Consider the following 16,768-nt stretch of genomic DNA (forward strand, 5'->3'; position numbering starts at 1 on the left):
ACCGAAAAAGATGAAGTATAGATTGAAGCAAAATTGTGATCTTTTTGGGGAAAATGAAAAATGGGTTCGTGGGGAAACTAGAGTTGGAGAAGAAAATTGAGCTTTTGTTGGCGCATAAGAACAAATAAACAATGGAAAAGAAGAGAGAAGTGTGTTGCACTCGTTGAACTTTCATCAGTAGAAGAAGAAGAAGAAATAGAACGTGAAATCTGCATTTCATTATCCATCGCGCTTTCAATAGAAGAAGATGACACTTTTGTTTTCTCCCACGAACCCTAAAACTCATCTTCCCCTAATCTGATTTCGATTTCGAAAGAGAAAGAGGTTGTTGCACTTGATTTAATTTCTTTTGCCCACTTTTTCCTTGTTTACATTTTATTTCCCCTGTGCACTCCATTTTTAAATTCAAAAATTAAAAAAATACACTTCACACACGTTTTTAATGCCACATAAATTAAAAGTACACTGTGCATGTCACGTAACACACTCCTTAACAAAACACGTAACACTCTCCTTAACCGTGTCTTTTCAATTTGATGGGAAGCTTTTATTTGATTCGATTTTACAAAAATAAGGACCCAATTGAGACGCCGAACAAGTGGAAGACGTAGTTGAGCGCTTTTCAATTTGACGGGAAGTTTTTATTTGATTCAATTTTATAAAAATAAGGACCCAATTGAGACGTCGAACAAGTGGAAGACCTAGTTGAGCGTCTTTTCAATTTGATGGAAAGCTTTTATTTAATTCAATTTTACACAAATAAGGACCCAATTGAGACACCGAATAAGTGGAAGACCTAGTTGAGATTCTGGACAAAAATAGAGACCTACCAAGACATTAAACCTTAATTTTAATTCAAAAGAAAATTTTCATTGAAAAATATCTCAACTCTTTAAAACTCTAAAAATATCTCAACTCTTTAAGCACACAATATTTCACTTTAAATCAATGTTAACTATTGCTTTGTTTCGAGCAATTAAAAAAAATTAAAAAAACTTCCAATAAAAATCTAACACAAATAAAGTCTTCATTTTGTTTTGTTTGTGAATGTAACTTTGTTTGAGTGAAAAGGTATAAGAAACAAAATCTTCATTGTTTCTTTTATCATACGCCTACATTATACTTCCATGTCTTTGTAAAAGCTTTACAAGAATATCTCGAAAATTGTTTTTCAACTTATATATATTTTTCACTATATCATTTACTCATATTTGTCTTTCAAAAAAGTTTTCAAGCTCTCTTAAACTTCCATTCTAAATGATAACATTCAATTACATGACGTGGATACATCTATATATAATAATATTCCAATAATTTGGAAATAAAATGAGACAAGTTGTATTTGTTTCCTAGGGCTGAGTACCAACAAGCCTAAAAAAGTTTAACTTTCAAAATTTTATGAATCTTATACCAAATCAATTTAGTTAAAACAAACCTTCAAATTTGATTAAGTTTAAAATTAATTAAAATGACATTTTTTATTAAACTTTTCCAGTAACTGTTAAGATATAGTTGGAATGTATTTCAGCAACAAATTAAAAAAATCATAACTTTCAAAATTACATTAACTCTCTCTTTCATTTTTATTTCTTAAGTTTTACCCTTTTTCTTCTTTCCCGTTGTCTTTTATCTTGTCTTTCTCATTTTCGAATAATAAGGCCCTCAATTCAAACATTAAAGTGCCAAAATTCGTGGTGTCAACTCTGAAACTCACGTACACATGTGGACTCCGTTGGTCCATGTTTCTCCAAATATTTGGTGTGAGGCCAGGATTCACTGTCTTCAGATTCCATACCAATGGCAACTTCCACCCTCTCCCACCAAAGTGCACGGCCGTTCCCCACGGCGTGCGCCAGTTCCGGCCCACCAAGAACCGCCGTTAGCCTACGGCGGCACCTCCCACCTTCCCCCAAGCCCCGAAAACTTGCTCTCAGTGTAAAAAACAGCAACCGCTTCAAGTGGGTCATTCAGTCGAGCTTAGCGGAGCAAAACCCACCCAAAACGTTCGACATTCAAGAACTCGTGAGATTTCTTTATGACGATCTCATACACCTCTTCGACGATCAAGGTATCGATAAAACGGCCTATGACGAACGTGTCTTCTTTCGAGACCCTATCACCAAACACGATACTTTGAGCGGCTACCTCTTCAACATTGCGCTACTCAAAACAATATTCAAGCCCCAGTTTCAGTTGCATTGGGTCAAACCGGTCGGTTTCAAATTTAACTTCTCTTCATCTTATCTTCTTCGCTTTATTGTAGAATTTGTTCTATTGGACTAATGGAGTTGCTATAGACAGGACCGTATGAGATAACTACTAGGTGGACCATGGTTATGAAATTCGCTCTACTTCCTTGGAAACCGGAGCTGATCTTTACTGGAACTTCCGTAATGGGCATTAACCCAGAAAATGGCAAGTTTTGTAGCCACTTGGTAAGTTTCAAGTTCCAATTATCTAGTCGTGATGCTATGCTACCAAATTATGGTTTTTAGATTAACAAATATTTCATGTTGGCATTGAGCTTTTCATTCCTTAATTTTCCAGGACTTTTGGGATTCAATACAGAAAAATGACTATTTTTCTTTCGAAGGTCTGTTGGATGTGATCAGACAGGTATCCCTTCTATTTCACAATCAATCTATGTATGTTTTAGACCTTACATTCTCACAAAGTCGAAGTCTTCCGAAATTATTCTAACTAGGAGGGCTTGTTTTGCAGTTGAGGATTTATAAGACACCGGAATTAGAATCACCAAAATATCAAGTATTGAAAAGGACGGCAAATTATGAGGTTAATCGTGTCATTCATCAATATAATTGTTTTTCATTGATAGTTTCATCGATTATCTTCATTTCTAATGTAGTAGTCTGATTCATGATAAAATAACGTGCCAATCTGTTGAAATGATTAATGTCTGATTAAATACAAAGGTAAAAATTCACTCTTGTACGAGTACCAGATTGAATCTTTACTATTGTTATCTGATGCACTATATTTTTCATTTTTAATGATGAAACAGGTTAGACAGTATGATCCATTCATAGTTGTCGAAACAAATGGAGACAAGCTATCTGGGTCTACAGGCTTTAATGATGTTGCTGGGTAAGATTTAAAATTTTAAGTGAAGCTGTTGTTTGTTTGTTCTTAGAGTCTGCCTTAGGTTAATCATCCCCTACATACGCAGATATATATTTGGAAAGAATTCCTCCATGGAGAAGATACCAATGACTACCCCTGTATTCACTCAAAGCAATGATGCTGACCTGTCCAAAGTTTCAATCCAAATAGTTCTTCCATCAGACAAAGAAACAGAAAGGTATTGTTCTGAGTTTTTCTTGTCAACAAGTTTTTTGCTAAGACATTCATGTCATAGCTTAATAGAGACCTACAGATTTGTGCAAAATAATATATAAACATAAAAAAAAAGTGTGATATCTTTAGTTGAAGTTAAAGGTTTGTGCTTACTATTTAATCTTGAGCAGTTTACCAAGTCCTAATCAAGAAACAGTTCGCGTGAGAAAGAATGAGGGAGGCATTGCTGCAGTAATGAAGTTCAGTGGAAAACCCACAGAGGATATTGTTTGTGAAAAGGAGAAAATCCTACGCTCCAATATCATTAAAGATGGTCTTAAACCTCAGATTGGTTGTTTGCTTGCACGATACAATGATCCGGGTCGGACATGGACCTTTACAATGGTATGCTACGAAGCCTGCTTGATTATGTTTGTGGATTTCTGATATGTGTGCTTGCTCTGCTTATACTACTTCTCAGTGTAGATACCTTAGGTATACTTTGGATGAATTATTTAGCTATAGAGATTAGGTTTGACAATAATAACAAAGAAGGAAACAGGATTATCCCTATTATTGGATGGGAGTGTGTTAGGAATCTATACAAGAAAAAAAAATCCTAATCAAGAACCAACTCGCACCACAACAATGATAACTGTATAAATTTCCTCTTTACATATCTAATAAACAAAGTCCTACAAAACCATAGGTATACAAGTATCTCCCAAAAGGAATATTATCATTTTCACTCGGGAAAAATCTAGTTAAAACAATTATCTAAAAATTGCCTCCCAAACACTAAAGAGGCTTATTTATAACTCAGTTTCCCACTCCAAAATTAAAATCTGACCCTTTTTCTTTTTCTATAATAGTGATGTAGAGGTTTATTACACTCCTTGAAATTATTTCTAACAATACATCTCTCTTTCAAAAAGAACCTTGTCTCAAGTACGAGTTAATTTACTCAGATCAAAGTTCGGCAAATGAGGAGACTCTCTTTACCTTGAAAGAATCTTCCGATGATGAGGACGGAGACTATCTTTTCATTTGAGGAGTTAAATAGCATGAACCTCTCTCCCCTTAGTCTGGAATTGAGATGTAACTTTGAAAAGGCCATATCGCTTATATGGACCCAGGTGCTCAAAAGAGGATAATGAACCTCGATATTATCCGAAATAGTACTGGAAAAAAGAGACATGTTATTTCATAGTGGCCGACGAGAAAATCTTTAGAACTGATCTTGTCACCAAAGCTCCGATTGGGATAAGATTTTTCCCCGAATGTACAGTATAGGTCAAGTTCATAGGAAGTAAACTGCCCAATAAAGATATCCTGGTAGGGATGGACATTTATTCTGAGGCTAAGGATCTCCAGATTCATTCCACAGGGATCCAATTAAAAAGAGAATTCAAGCCTTTTACAAAAATAACAGAGATTATTTTCTATTACTGGAGTGCCCACACAATTAGAAGGGATCAAGAAAAAGCTAATCACTTTGTGCTGACAGTCATGAAGAATTCTCACATCCCAGTCCAATCTGGAAGAATCCAAAATTCTTCATCCAACTTCACTTTCAAGCTTAATGAAGATATTAATCCAACCAAGGCTACTCATCCTGGAATGACTCCTACAGATTTACAGTTGGCCCATCAAGATTGCCAAGAAATATTAAGACAAGGACCTTTGGGTGAAAATACAAACCTTTAAACCATTTCCTAAAAGATGATAAATTTCTACTCAAAGAATCCAACACTTTTCCAAAGTTTGATTTAAAACTTGGGCTTTGGCGGTTAGGAATCCATCCCTCTGATAGGCACAAGACTACCTTCTGTATTTCCAATGCCCAGTATCGGTGGACTGTACTTCCTTTTGGGTTAAAAGAAGCCTCCTCTTTGTTTCAAAAAGTAATGACCCAAATATTTGAACCTCTCTTAGAACATGCAATCATCTACATAGATGATATCTTTCTATTTTCCAAAAATATGAAATCGCACAAGGCTCTCCTTGAACAATTCTTTGATCTAGCTAACCAGTTTGGCCTTATGTTTTGAGAAAAAAGATTCATTTGGTTCATCGGAAATAGATTTTCTGGGTATGCATTTCTTCCAAGGAACATACTAGCCTCAACCTCACATAGCTGGGGAGGTACTAAACTTCCCAAACGAATCTCTCACTGTTAAGCAGATTCAACAATTTCTTGGGACTCTCAATTATATCCGAGATTTTATTCCACATGCAGCTAAATATACTAATCTTCTATCCAAACTTTTGAAGAAAGATCCCCTACCTTGGGGCCTAGAACAGACCCAAGCTGTCAAATGAAAGCTTTCAAGATCTTTGTGAAAACTATGGTATAAGTGATAACTTTTCTACTCCTAGGATACCACTACAAAATGTTGTTGGTGAAAGAAAGAATCGTGCTTTACAAGAAATGGCTTAGACTATGCTTGATACAGACTCCAAGCCTAAACACTTACGGACAGAAACAATCAATATAGCCTGTTTTTCACAAAATAGAATTTACATTAAACCCTGATTAAAAAGACTCCCTATTATAAGTTGTGGAAAAACAAAAAGTCCGACATATATTATTCTCATCCTTGTTGGCATTCAATGCTTTATCCTTAATACCAAGGAAAGTTTGGGTAAGTTTGACTCCAAAAGATATAAACGAATCTTACTTGGATATTTGGAAACGTCTTAAGGTTTATAGAATCTACAATTCTCGAACGTCTATAGTGGAAGTCATTCATGTAAATTTTAATAACCACAAACCTGATTAGGAATTTCAAAGCAAGACAAATCTATTGGTTTTGATTTACATCATATACAAAGATACCCCATTGCATCATACAGTTTACAAGAGCCACTAGACAGTCCGACAGAAGAATGAGAACCATTGAAAGGAATTCCAAGTTGACCAAGAATCACCCATTAGATGTTATACTAGGATATCTTAGTGAAGGAATCACAACACCAATTTTAGCATACAATAACAAAAACTTAGTTTTTTGTGTCAGAGACTTTATTAGATGTGAGTCATAAGCTAATGGCTTCTTGAGAAGATCTTACAAATTCGAACCAAATTTATTTCTTATTATAAGTCTCGACTCTTGTGAGTTATGTTGTATGAGCTCCTAATGAACATCGTTTGGAAGTCACATGAGGAAAAACAATATGATGAATTAACAAAGTCTAAGCTTCTTATTTCCTTAAAACTATTTTATATCTTTTCTATCCACGGTCAATAGTATTACTTCATTTTCAATAAAGATCTATTTTATCCTTTTGAAAGTTGTTACACTGACTTGATTTGGTCGGCTTAATTAATGACAATTGATTCATTTGTTTTGTGGGTCATGACATGGAAGAGGAATGAAGTGCTCATATGGCTAAATGATTTCTCGTTGGATTAGCATCAATGCAGAAACCGTAGCTGTTGTTATTATCACTGCACACAACTAATTTTTCCATCATATATGAGTATATGAAAAATGTTGTTAAAAGTTCTCTGGTAAAGAATGAGAGATGTTTGGAACCAAAAATAGGAAATATAATTTGGAAAAAAAATTAAATAGGAGATAATCAATGTACATGTTTATTAGCAACAACTCATCAAGTTGTAAGAGAACTATAAATGTTCTTTATTAAATACAATTCAACAAAAGAAAAAGTGCTACAGCAATAAGTTCATTGAAGTGATTCAAGTTCGTAACCTATTTGATAGTGGGCCTATATCTATATTCAAGACCCAGTAGACAACTGCTAATTCATTAAGGCAGTTTCCTGCACCTCCATAAAAAAAGACACCTCATTTTTATTTTTATTTTTGGATTGGACAATCTTGTAATTCAAAAATTACTTATAAATTGTGTAATCTAGAAGTCAAAATTAATTAGGATTAAGAAAATAATAGTTTCTAGATTGTATAATTTGAAGTCATTTGACTTTTGAAATATATAATCTAGAAATTATTTTTGAATTACGTAATTTAAAATTTATTTTTAATTTTTAAATTATATAAATTGAAAATCAATTTTAAGTTCTGCATTTACAGTTCTAAAAAGGAATGGGGGAAGTAACTAAGTATGAAAGTCATGAAAAGTTCTGAGAACATCATAGAATAACCTTTGAATAATGTTTGGTCAAGAAAAATGGCTCTTTGCCATTGCAAACGCCAATGCTTTAGAGCCATTGATGTCACCCACTTGGCATAGGCGTATATTTTGTAAAAAAGCAACGATAATTTGAGTTAAAGTTAAGAATTAATTTATTCCCACTCTTTAATATCTTTGCTTTATTTTCTTTCAATTCAACGGATCCAATAAATAGCTTATTTTTTATAGTTACATTAAATGAAAATAAAAGTAATTAATTTATAAAGAGTAAGTTATTATTGGATAAACACTCCTTGTTACAAAATTATGAGAAGGAAAATTATAAATTAACCGTTTTAATAATGATGATAACATATTTACAACATTCATCATCACGTACAGTGATAAATTCTGTAGACTTGATAACATAATTGTTAACCTCTATCATACAAATGTAAATGTAACTTGACATACGGGAATAAGATATCAAAAAAGAAAACTAAAAAATTCGAAGAAGAAAGACGAAAGAAAACACTTCGGAAGGGGAAGAAAGAAAAAAAAATGATATTATTATGAATGAGAACAAAGTACAAAAACACTCAATTTGGTTTATAATAAAAGAAAAAAGAATTATATAAAGACATGGAGAAAACCACGTCTGAAATGTGGCAACACAACACGAGCACTCATAGAATCATGCGAGGACCAACTACAACCTCCTTTCCGGATTTAGGAGTACATTATAGATATAGTGCGATTCACCGCCCTTGCAGCTCGTTGAACTTCTATGCAACTATGAACCTAGTTGCAGATTCATCACGCCAGCACAATAACATATCCGCCAACCATTATCCTTCCATCAAATTTCTCTATATCACATTTCATCACTCTTTTAAATATCATTACAACTTCAACAACCAGGACGATCTTTTAACAACTAGAAATTAATATTTCTTTTATATAGAAAATCAGACTAAACTGTAACCATAAAATATAATAAAAATATTTTACCAAACCTTAAGTTCTAATACACTCTAGAAGAAAAAATGTGTCATCGTGAATAACATTAACATTTTTATCCTCGATAATTATCCTACCAATAGATAAATAAGATCAACATAAGAATATAACGTGAAAATTTCAAAATCGGAAAAAAATCACGATTATTATTTAATGACAATCAGATAATAATATTATGTGAAAAAATTTACAACTCAGAGATTACTAGTGTCCTTTGATTCTCACTACACTCACACCCTTCAAAGCAAAAATTTAACCTAAATCTTACCATACTTTATTACAAAAGTATAAAAAAAATCAAATATAAAGTAATTTTTAATGGGGTATTTTAAATCATGAACTTAAAATCCATTATATAATTATTCTCATCACGCCACTGCGACTTATCTTAGGTAATGTGAGATTTTTCAAAAACATATTATTTTTATCAACTCAACACATGACCTCATATTTGTTGAATATTTTGAAAAAGACTAGAAATTAAGCTTTTATTTTCTATCTCAGGTTACCCATAAACTAATGACGAACAAAAGTAACGAATAAACATTTATATTTCTAGAAATACTTTTAAAAGCCGATGAAATTGTTTGAACTATCTATTTCATATAAAACTTGTTTTATGACCAAATAATTTATAAGATTATTAATTGCTCCTTTTAATGTTTTTAAGATTTTCATTCTATCACTTTTCTTTACTTACTTTCGACTTTGAATACAATTTTTTTATTTAATAAGTATCCAAATCTTGATTTGTTAAAAAGTATAAAAAAATTAAAATCCGAAAATTGAAAGGAAAGACTAAAAAGTGTGTTAAATAAAATGAATTTTGAAGAAAGAGATTAAGTTGAGCTTTATTTAGAAAAAAGAAAAGGTTTCATCTTAACGACTTTTTTTTATTACTTATTTAATATTTTCACAGAAACACAAGGAAAATATAATTAGCATTTTTAATCATATTATTAATAAGAAATATTACATGTCTTTAAATAATTAATAGATATTATTTTATCCTTTAACTACCTTACAAGAAAGTACTAAAAAAGGACAAATATACTGGCCTCGAAAGCATAAAATACATTCGACACTCACACGTAATAAAAGTGAAAAAAGGAATATTAACAGAAAAAAAATATGACAGACAAGTTTAAAATTATTTCTCTTTTAAAAAAACTAATTTTAAATTCCTGCCTTCGAACATATGTATTTTTTATTTTAGAAAATATATATTATATTAAAATATATTTATATATTATATTAAAAGATATTTAGAAGTCGAACAAAATAATAATAATATTTTAAGTTTATAATAAAATTTTGAATAAAATCAATGTGAAAATTATTCATAAGTTTAGAAAGTCAATATATATAAAAATATAAAGGGTAAATTTTGTAAAAATACAAAGAATATAACATATGAAAAAATATAGAGTAAATTTTCTAAAAATAGAAAGAATAGATTATGCAAAAATATGTTGAATATATTCATAATAAATACAAATCATGTATGGATATATTGGTGTGTATGGTTAGATTCGTATAATCAATGCATCAACAATTTCGTCTAATATCTAATGTTAGACTCGTGTAATCATTGTATGGACACACTCATCTAATGTGTATTGTTACACTCATCTAATATGTATGACCAAACTCGTCTAATGTGCATTGCAAGACATATTTAATCAGAGAATAAATAGAGTTGTATAATGTGTATTAATAGACTCTATAATATATGTATAAAGAGACTTATCTAATGTATATTATTAGACTCATTTAATTAATGTATGGACAAACACATAATGTGTGTTACAAGATTCGTTTAATTAATGGATGGGCTGACCTAATGTATATGTATATTGTTATACTCATCTAATTAATGCATGAAATGACTTGTTTTATGTTTTATGTAAAAAATATTTGTCTAATTAGTGTATGGATGAACTCGTCTAATGTGTATTGCTAGACTCATCTAATTAGGGTATGAACAAATTTGTTTAATGTATATTGCAATATTCATCTAATAAGTGAATGAACATACACATCTAATGTGTATTAACACACTCTTCTAATCTGTGTATGAAATAACTTGTCTAATATATATTGTTAGACTCGTCTAATCAATATATGAATGACTTGTCTAATGTGCATTGCTAGACTGGTTTGATCAATTCAACAACAACTCGTTTAATCAAAGTATTTTTAAACTTATCTAATTAATGTATGGAATGTCATGTCTAATATATTTTTGTTATACTCTTCTAATTAATGTATCTACAGTATCGTCTAATGTGTATTGTTAGACTCGTGTAATATTTTTTGCAATATTTGTCTGATAAGTGTATGAAAAGACTTGTTTGATTAATATTTCTAGACCGTCTAATCAATGCATTGACATAATATTTTAATATGTATTGCTAGACTTATCTCATAGGTATATAAACATACTTGTATAATGTGTATTATTAAACTTATATAATCAATTTATATTCAAACCCGTCTAATGTGTATTGCAAGACTTGTCTAATTAGTTAGTGGACAAACTCGTCTAATGTGTATTAATACATTTGTCTAAATTGTGTATGAAAAGACTTTTGTAATTTATTTTGTTAAACTCATCTTATCAATATATGAAAAAACTAATATAGTATTTATTGATAGATTCATCTAGTTAACATATGAATAATATTGTCTAATAAATATTTTAGACTCATCTAATCAATGCATGTAATCAATGCATGTAATGAATCATCTAATAATTTTTTGCTAAACTCCTTCTATTAGAGTATTAATAAAATTGTTTAATAAATATTTATTTAAATTTGTCTAAAATATATTATAAGATTGTCTAATAGATCATCTTACTATTTTTAATTATATTATTAATAAGAAGTATTACACATCATTCAGTAATTAATATATATTATTGGTTTAAACCCTCGGATGGTCCTCATATTTGTATGGGAATCTCAGTTGGGTCCTCATATTTGAAACTGTCTCAATTGGGTCATAATATTTGTAAAAATGAGCCAAATTTACCCTATCCGTTAAGTTGTCCCAGATGGCGTTAACTTGAGTTGAGCTGTATTTTTTTTATGACATGGCATTATGGATTAAATTGAATGGGTGATGTGTTTTAGAATCATCAAATCCACGTGGCGACGGTGCTTCTTCTTCCCTCCAACCACTGATCACCTTTTACCTCTTCCGCTCCTCCGCCCAAGTTGCTTCCTTCCCACTCCCACCCTCAAACCCTCACTCCTCAGACACACACCCTTTCTCCCTCTCAAACTAAAAAATGTTGTCATCGGGGCGCGTTTCTCAAACTCCTCTTCTCCTCCGCCGACGGAGCGCCTCATCTCCATTGCGGCTTACACTCTCCCGTTCTTCAACTCCCTCCAGTACAGTTGTTACCTCCTGGCGCAATACTCTAAGCTTGCCATCCTCTTTGATCCAATCGTCTCCTTCCTCGCCTTCTACAGATCCATCCCTAACGATGTCGCTGGATGCCTTCACCCTGCACACGATGTCGTCGCTGCCTTCACCAGCCACCAAGACGTTGTTTGGACGTCTCCTCATCAGCCCCAAAATGCAAGAACGGAGCAGAACCACCTGAAATTGCGAGAGCGAAAAACCCAAATCAAACCCTAACCCCAAAACGCAATGCCCATCTACGAAACAACGGAAGAACATAAAACCTTGTGCCGCGAAGACGCCACTATCATGATGCCCATCGCCCTGCAAGAAAGGAGGTTGCGCCTGGATGTCGAAACCTGCCTCTCCTTCCTGGGAAAACGCACTAGAACGAAGAAGAAGATAAGTGTTTTGCAGGGTCGAACAACAACAAAGAAGAGGGAGAAGGGCGTCTCCCCTCCCTACCAAGACGAATCTGAACCGGAACCAACGGAAGAAAGGAACCCTCCCTGTAGGGACCTTGCATGAGACACACGAAAGAAACGAAAGGGTTGGTTCGCGAACCACAACAACAAAGTTTAGGGAAGTAGCAAAGTTTAGGGAAAAGAATGTCAAAAAATAAATTCCTTCCAGATTGGATTAAACATAAATCTTTGATGATAATAAAACATTTTATATGTTTTCCATTTAATTTTGATCATTCAACACACGACGTCCGAACAACGACGTTTTTATTCCAGATTGGGGTTTTTGTTCTCACACGATGGCGGCGTTTTTTAGTTTGAGAGGGAGAAAGGGTGTGTGTCTGGGGAATGAGGGTTTAAGGGTGGGAGTGGAAAGGAAGCAGCTTGGGTGGAGGAGCGGAAGAGGTAAAAGGTGATCAGTGGTTGGAGGGAAGAACAAGCAGGGTCGCCATGTGGATTTGATGATTCTAAAACACATCACCCAATCAATTTAATGCACAATGTCACGTCATAAAAAATATATAGCTCAGCTTAAATTAACGGCGTTTGGGACAACTTAACGGATATAGTAAAATTGTTTAATTTTATAAATATTATAACCCAAGTGAGACAATTACAATTATAAAGACCCAACTCAGATTTTATACAAACATGACAATCATAAGAGGGTTTAAACCTATAAGAGGGTTTAAACCTATATTATTCTACGAATCTTTTACTGCCTTACAAGAAAAGTATTAAAAAGGGATAAATATACTGGTCTGGAAAACATAAAATACATTCGACACTCACAGCATAATAAAATAGAGGAACATTAACAAAAAGAGAAAAATATGACAGAGAAGCTTAAAACTATTTCTCTTTTAAAGAAAAAGTTTAGAAGTATTAATTAATGAAAATAAAAGATATAATAAATGAGTTCTAGATTAGGAGGACAGTAGAAGAAATAAATACAATGATAACAACGGTTGGATTTAACGCCAGTGACCGTCTCTGATGCGAACGGTCAAAGTCGGACTGCGCCGCCCTTGAAAAACAATGCGAATTCGCTGGCGACGCGTTCCAAAACCCGACATGCAGTTTTTGTTTTTGGGCTAGACCTTCCTTCTTTCGAACTTACTTCCCTCCCACCCTTCTTTCTGCTGCCTCCTCTATATATAGATATACCTTACTATCAGATAATCTTAGAATGTAATATAGGCGCAACTTCGTTACTAATCTCCTTTCATTTCGCCACCCAATCTTTCTCTCTCTAACAATTTTAACTTTACCTCATTTTCAACCACTGATTCAAATCTATTAAGCTATCTCTCTCTAATCCGCTTCTCTCCATTTCACGGGCGACATTGCTGCGTTCTCTGCTGTCTTTGGCCTTTCAAGGTACTGATTTTTTATCTGGGAACTGGGTTTTGTTGCACTCTTGATTTTTTTTTCATGGTTCGTGACACTTTGGGGGTGTCGATTTGTTGATGTGAATGTATAATAGTGTTTAATGTGTACAATCGGATATGGATATGGTTTTCCCTGTTTCGTCTTAAATTCGGATCTGGGTTTACGCAATGATTTGCTGTAGAAAAGGGATGTTTGAAAACTTGAACTTTGGTTCTGTCGTTTCGATTTCGTTGACTTCAGTGAAAGCAACAAAATTGTTACATGGGTCTTTATTGTGTATTGTTATTAGAAGTTATGAAATTGTTTCATCTCTATATTTTTGTTAGTGATGACAAATTTCTTGTCCGAAAATCTTTTATTTTTAGTGGGATTTTCGTTTAATTTGAATCCAAGATTTTGTTTTTGAGTTATCCAAACCTGATATCTTACTCGTTATTCACTTCAATCTTTGTGTATAAATGCTCATATCAATCTCGTTTTTTCAAAGATTTGAGGAAAAGAATCTTCTTTTGACCTTTTTGTTTTTCAAGCGAAGTTTAGTCTAATGCATAAATGCTGAGTTTGACTGTATCAGGTTATCTAATATTGCTAAATGTGTTGAAATGAAATTCAGAACAGGAAAAATGGCAGAGACAAAACCAGACACACCATTGATGCCACCGTCATCGCGGAACCTTCCAGATTTCAAGAAGTCCGTGAAATTGAAGTACGTGAAACTTGGTTATCATTACCTCATCACTCATGGCATGTACCTCTGTCTTTCCCCTCTGGTGGTGATCATTGCTGCACAGCTCTCAACCTTTTCCGTGAAAGATCTCCATGACATTTGGGAGAATCTACAATACAATTTGATATCCGTCATTCTTTGCTCCACCATGATTGTATTTTTGTCCACACTATACGTTATGACTCGTCCAAGACCCGTGTACCTTGTCAATTTCTCATGTTACAAGCCTGAAGAAGCTCGCAAATGCACAAAGAAGATATTCATGGACCAGTCCAGGAGGAGTGGTTTTTTCACAGAGGAAAATCTTGAATTCCAGCGGAAGATTCTAGAGAGGGCTGGCCTTGGGGAAAGCACATACTTTCCAGAAGCTGTTCTCAATGATCCTCCCAACCCTTCAATGCAAGAGGCAAGAAAAGAGGCCGAGCTTGTCATGTTTGGTGCAATTGATGAGCTTTTTTCCAAGACTTTTGTGAAGCCTAAGGACATTGGAATTCTGATTGTGAATTGCAGCCTCTTCTGCCCCACGCCCTCACTTTCGGCAATGATCATCAATCATTATAAGCTTAGAGGGAACATAAAAAGCCTCAACCTTGGTGGAATGGGATGCAGTGCAGGTCTCATTTCGATTGATCTTGCTAAGGACCTTCTCCAAGTACACCCCAATTCCTATGCATTGGTAGTTAGCACAGAAAACATCACCTTGAATTGGTACCCTGGGAATGACCGATCCAAGCTTGTTTCCAATTGTTTGTTCCGTATGGGAGGGGCTGCCATTCTGCTTTCCAACAAAAGCTCTGATAAAAGAAGATCCAAATACCGGCTGGTTGACACAGTTCGCACCAACAAGGCTTCTGATGACAAGTGCTTCGGCTGTGTTATCCAAGAGGAAGATTCCAATGGCAAGGTTGGTGTCACTTTGTCCAAAGATTTGATGGCAGTTGCTGGTGATGCTTTGAAAACAAACATCACCACATTGGGGCCTCTTGTCCTTCCAATGTCCGAACAACTCCTATTCTTTGCCACGTTGGTCGGGAAGAAGCTTTTCAAGATGAAGATCAAGCCTTATATTCCAGACTTCAAGCTGGCTTTTGAGCACTTCTGCATCCATGCCGGAGGCAGAGCCGTGTTGGATGAACTTGAGAAGAACTTGCAGCTGTCTACTTGGCATATGGAGCCATCAAGGATGACACTTTACCGTTTTGGAAACACCTCGAGCAGTTCTCTTTGGTATGAATTGGCTTACACAGAAGCGAAAGGGAGGATGAGGAAGGGTGATAGAACATGGCAGATAGCATTCGGTTCTGGATTCAAGTGCAACAGTGCAGTGTGGAAGGCTCTGAGGACCATCAACCCTGCCAAAGAGAAAAACCCTTGGATGGATGAGATCCACAGTTTCCCAGTTGAAGTACCAAGGATTTCATCCTTCTAGACAAATGCAGTTTTCAGTATTTTTGGGTCAAAATTAGGTGGTAACTGTTCAAGTGCTGGAAGCTTGGAGCATAGATTTTGTTTTATATTAAATCTATTTTAGTCAAAGGTTGAAGCAAGAGAGGTTTGGACTTTGGTAGTGCAATGTAATTAAAATCCTGTTCTGTGTTTCTTTGATACATTTACAATTCTTTCCATGAATGGAAAAAGAAAAAAATTCTTATTCTTTAGTCATGACCTACTTGCTGCTTTCAAAGTGTTCATAGAAATACATTAAAGAAAAAGTTAATATTATTAGAATATTCCATGATAAGCAAAAGTATTCTCTAAAATAAACACTCAACGTTAGAGAAATTCATTGTATGATTTTTTGACTCGTTCATCATCAATTGGTCTTTTTGAGAGAGGACAAATTTATTCACAACCCTCTTAGGAGACGGATATATAAAGAAAAAATTAAATCAGTTTTTCTATAAACTAAAATTAGTATATGCATAAACGAAAATTAGTTCATGTGTAAACTGAAACTAGTTTATGAATACGCTAATTTCCACAAATTTTTCTCTTTTACAAATTTTATTTTAACTTGTACATACGTTACTTTTGATTTTATTTTATTTTAAATATTAAATATTTTTTATACTTTTTTCCACATATTAAAAAAATTAAGATATTGTATTTAATATAAAACAATAAATTACTGGCTAATGACATTGTTATTTTATATTAACAATTAAATTCATGTTTCTAACATATAAAAATAAATAATTAAAATAACGGGATAAGATAAAAATCATATTATTATGTTAATAGAAAATTTTTAAAGAATAATAATCTAATTTAAAAATATAAAAGTTTTATATATTCAATAAAAAAATTTTATTAGGAACTCAATTAAAAATATTTAAATTTATAAAAGACTTAAAACTTAATTA

At 33.3% G+C, this 16,768-nt stretch overlaps 2 protein-coding genes across 3 annotated transcripts; both read left to right on the plus strand.

Moving 5' to 3' along the window:
* The first annotated feature begins 1,694 nt into the window (after positions 1-1,694).
* LOC108330102 (heme-binding-like protein At3g10130, chloroplastic) lies at positions 1,695-6,992 on the plus strand. Of its 2 annotated transcripts, none has more exons than XM_017564593.2 (8): positions 1,695-2,211; positions 2,298-2,435; positions 2,548-2,616; positions 2,722-2,793; positions 3,023-3,105; positions 3,188-3,319; positions 3,486-3,699; positions 6,666-6,992. In XM_017564593.2, exons 1-8 carry the CDS (start codon positions 1,798-1,800, stop codon positions 6,708-6,710), a joined length of 1,167 nt encoding a protein of 388 aa, XP_017420082.1. In that variant the 5' UTR covers positions 1,695-1,797; the 3' UTR covers positions 6,711-6,992. The 2 variants fall into 2 exon arrangements, with proteins under 2 accessions (XP_017420082.1, XP_017420083.1); XM_017564594.2 differs by having other exon boundaries at positions 2,071-2,211; positions 2,302-2,435.
* A 6,274-nt stretch (positions 6,993-13,266) lies between these two features.
* Positions 13,267-16,064, plus strand: LOC108332065 (3-ketoacyl-CoA synthase 11). Its single transcript, XM_017567170.2, has 2 exons — positions 13,267-13,666; positions 14,292-16,064. The coding sequence occupies exon 2, from the start codon at positions 14,302-14,304 to the stop codon at positions 15,832-15,834; it is 1,533 nt and encodes a 510-aa protein (XP_017422659.1). The 5' UTR covers positions 13,267-13,666; positions 14,292-14,301; the 3' UTR covers positions 15,835-16,064.
* The last annotated feature ends 704 nt before the right edge of the window (positions 16,065-16,768 follow it).

This window comes from Vigna angularis, chromosome 4 (genome assembly GCF_016808095.1).
Source record: "Vigna angularis cultivar LongXiaoDou No.4 chromosome 4, ASM1680809v1, whole genome shotgun sequence".
Classification (NCBI taxonomy): domain Eukaryota; kingdom Viridiplantae; phylum Streptophyta; class Magnoliopsida; order Fabales; family Fabaceae; genus Vigna; species Vigna angularis.

Coding starts and splice junctions, on each gene's coding strand:
- LOC108330102 (XM_017564593.2), top strand. CDS start 1,798: ATGGCAACTTCCACCCTCTCCCACCAAAGTGCACGGCCGTTCCCCACG. Junction 2,794..3,022: donor AAAGGACGGCAAATTATGAG/GTTAATCGTGTC, acceptor ATGATGAAACAG/GTTAGACAGTATGATCCATT. Junction 3,320..3,485: donor TCAGACAAAGAAACAGAAAG/GTATTGTTCTGA, acceptor AATCTTGAGCAG/TTTACCAAGTCCTAATCAAG.
- LOC108332065 (XM_017567170.2), top strand. CDS start 14,302: ATGGCAGAGACAAAACCAGACACACCATTGATGCCACCGTCATCGCGG.